The sequence below is a fragment of the Poecilia formosa genome, unplaced genomic scaffold, assembly GCF_000485575.1.
Source record: "Poecilia formosa unplaced genomic scaffold, Poecilia_formosa-5.1.2 Scaffold1652, whole genome shotgun sequence".
Lineage (NCBI taxonomy): Eukaryota > Metazoa > Chordata > Actinopteri > Cyprinodontiformes > Poeciliidae > Poecilia > Poecilia formosa.
In genome coordinates this window covers 155-3,379 of record NW_006801591.1, presented here as the reverse complement: position 1 = coordinate 3,379, position 3,225 = coordinate 155, and the positions used below count along the sequence as shown (strand labels likewise).

Sequence of the window (3,225 nt, the reverse complement as noted above, 5' to 3'; positions counted from 1 at the left end):
ATATACATCTGGAAAGTGTTCTGTTTACGCAAAAAAATAAGGTAGCTGCATTTATCCCATTTTTAGAATCCCACAAAATAGATTTAAGGTTTGTTGATGTATTGTTGAGTATTGCTACAATTATGGTGCTCCATGGTGCCTACAGTTGGCCAACTAATTATATTCTATTCGTTTGGTTTTTTTTTTATTTCTGTGTTTATACAGTTTTTTTCTTTCTTGATATTATGAAAGAAACCTTAAAGCAATTAATCAAAAAAGCTCTGTAATACACAAAGGATAAGGTAAGTATGGTGTAAGCGGGGGTCACATATCAATTTGTTACATCTTTTTTTTTAACTGCATTGCACAAGATTAGGGATGCTGCATAGAGTATCAAAAGATTTAAAGCACAGCAGCACAAAAGGTGGACTTATTCTCTGGCCGACATGGACTGAGTAGATGCCTATGGACTGGTGGTGTTGTGGTTGTGTAGTGGTGTTTAATGTACTAAGGGACATTAGTACATTAATCAGAAGACCATAATATCTTTTGATATTATGGCACATAATATCAGAAGACTAGCTGCATCTCCTGGAGCTGATGTCCATAATCAGTAAAACAATACAAAAGAATAACTAACTTTCAGTACCATGTATTTTAAAGAAGAAAAATTAAAGTGAACACCACATACGTAGAACCCAAAAATAAATACAAAATATATACACAGTACTGCAGTAAATATTCCATAAGAATACGCACAATGTTTTCAACTATGCAACAGCAGTTCTTAATTTCCCCACCAGTCAGCACAGTGTCCAACTGACACACATTTGAAAGGTCCATGATTTTATATGTCCAGATATTTGAGGGGAAAATGTCCAAACGCAGTTTGTTGCCAACGGAGAAGAGATGAGTAATAGGTTGTGTGTCTGTATGGTGAGGTGGAGGGGGAAATAGACCAGCATGGAGTGAATGTCAGGTTTTTTCCCTATTGAAACACCAATAAATATCTGAAAATGAGAGCATGGATGGAGTTAAATTAAGAATGTGACCATTTGTTTACTGTTATTACTGTTGAAGCAGGTTTTGTACAGTCTGCACTAGATTGGCGGGGAGGGTATAAAACATTAGTTTGGTCAATGTTTGAACCTGTCACAATAAGGAATCATGTGGGGTTTAATCCAGAGTCAGAAGTTAATCTATGTTTTTTTCCACACTGGATGGTAAGAAAGATAAAGTTTTTAAAATGAGTTAGAATGCAAATAGGAGTCTGTGTAGAGACTGTCCGTCTATGTAGCCCTGTGATGGACTGGCGACCTGTCCTGTGTGACCCCACTTCTCGCCTGTTGACTGTTGTAGGTAGGCAGCAGCACTCCACACAACCATACTAGATATAAGTAGATATAAGCATGTATTTCAGCCCAGCTTCTGTCCCTGGTTCTATGAGCAAGTTGTGATGTACTGGAGCAACAGCACACTCTAGTGGGTATGACATTAGAAATAATAGATGATCGGTGGGAAAGTCGGTTCCTTTTATAACCAAAAACGTTTGGCGTGAAAGACCCAATCTATGTCATCTACGAAAAGGCAAAAATGCAAAATAACTAGCAAAAACACCCTTAGTTCCCTTCAAAAAAAAAACAGTTGTCATAAAATATTAACATTGTTCTTTTTTGAATTTAGTTTTTATAATTTTGTTTGTGTCCCTTTGTTGAGATGCAAAAAAAAATCCCAAGCTGTTACTTTAAATAGATGTATATATTGTTAAAGTGTGAGTGTTGTTCCACCCTGATTAAGTTAGAACATTTCTGCAGTATAATGTTTTACAAGACAATGCCCCTTGAACTTTTTCTGATTCTGTCAAGTAACAACCAGATCTTTAATTGATCTTATTGGGATTTTTAGGTCACAAACAGGAAAAGTGGAAGCAAAAGGACAATTTTGCTTTCAACTTTTAAATTTTCACATAAAAATCTGAAAGTTTTGGATGAATTTGTTTTAGTGCAGAAATATTACAGTATAGGCAACCAGGTTTTTTTCTACATCTAAAGGCAGTAATGCATCCTGCTCCGTGTGTGTTTCTGCAGGTATCGAGGTAGCAAAGGCAAATGGAGCTAAATATCGGCTGGGTCCAGAGCTGGAGATATGGTAGGAAGAAAAACAAACCAACATCAAGTTCTGCATTAAGTACAGTATGTTCTATATTGAATGAGAAGTCACCTAATCCACCTGCTTTTATAATGCAATTAATGCTTTACATGACCAACATGTCACATATAGTATCAAACCATTTTTATTTGATAACAAAAAGCTAGTGTGCTGAAACAATAGATTTTTAAGCATGGTACAGGAGTTTCCCAGTTTCTTGAGCAAGCGTTTCTACTCAATGTCAAGCAGCAACGCTATCAGCAGTGATCTTTTGTGGAGTAAATGTTATGCTCTGTGAGTGGTTGTAGCATCAGTTCTATACTTTTTCACAAAACAGCAAACACAGTCCATGTTTTTATGTGTTTCAATCAAAAAAAAACAACTATGAATTTATACTGACCAATCAGAGGGCTTAGTTTCTGTTTTGATTTGGTTTTACTTCACTTTGCTAAAATCCCTTTTCTCTCTGTCTGGTGTGTATCTGACAGTGGGTATGGCTGTGCAGACCACTTCTATGAGTCAGACACGCTGCTTCATAGCTTTCAGGCCCTGAAGACTCTTCTGGAATCCCCGGTTACCCAGGACATCATCTGTGATGTGGGAATGTAAGTGTTATCTTGAAATAGAGTAGATGTAAAATCGCTTCACTGTTGGACTCTTCCTCCCCAGAAACGATGGAGTATTGCTTCCTGAATAACATGGCTCAGAAAATAGGGTTGCAGCTTTATCTTCTTCACTCCATCTAGCTTCTTCATTCAAAACCACAGATAAATCGCTCACAACTTCCTCCCCTTCTGTGTATTCAGTCTTGGTTGTTTGCGGTTTGACTTGCCCTCATTGTGCCACAAGATGATGCCGGTGTTTGACCCAGTTGCTACAAACAAAAGGAGCAACACTGCAGTGCAGTGGTATTTATAGTAGTCTACAAGAAATATTTATTATCAAAAGCTTTTGTGAACACAGAATGAAAGTGCAGTAATTCATTTACAGACTTATCTGTAAAACTCGGTTCTTCCTTCTTTGTTCAGCATATTTTTTAAAACTATATATATATATATATATATATATATAAATGCAGTAAGAATGAAATCAAACACC

The 3,225-nt window shown here is 36.6% G+C and overlaps 1 protein-coding gene across 1 annotated transcript in view; it reads left to right on the top strand.

Annotated features, from left to right (window-relative positions):
- Positions 1–2,765, top strand: part of LOC103132949 (glutamine-dependent NAD(+) synthetase-like) — a 4,775-nt gene extending 2,010 nt beyond the window's left edge. The window contains exons 2-3 of the mRNA XM_007544711.2: positions 2,067–2,127; positions 2,616–2,765. Coding sequence (XP_007544773.2) covers positions 2,067–2,127; positions 2,616–2,736 — 182 coding nt within the window. The 3' untranslated portion in view covers positions 2,737–2,765. The remainder of the gene's footprint in view (positions 1–2,066; positions 2,128–2,615) is intronic.
- The last annotated feature ends 460 nt before the right edge of the window (positions 2,766–3,225 follow it).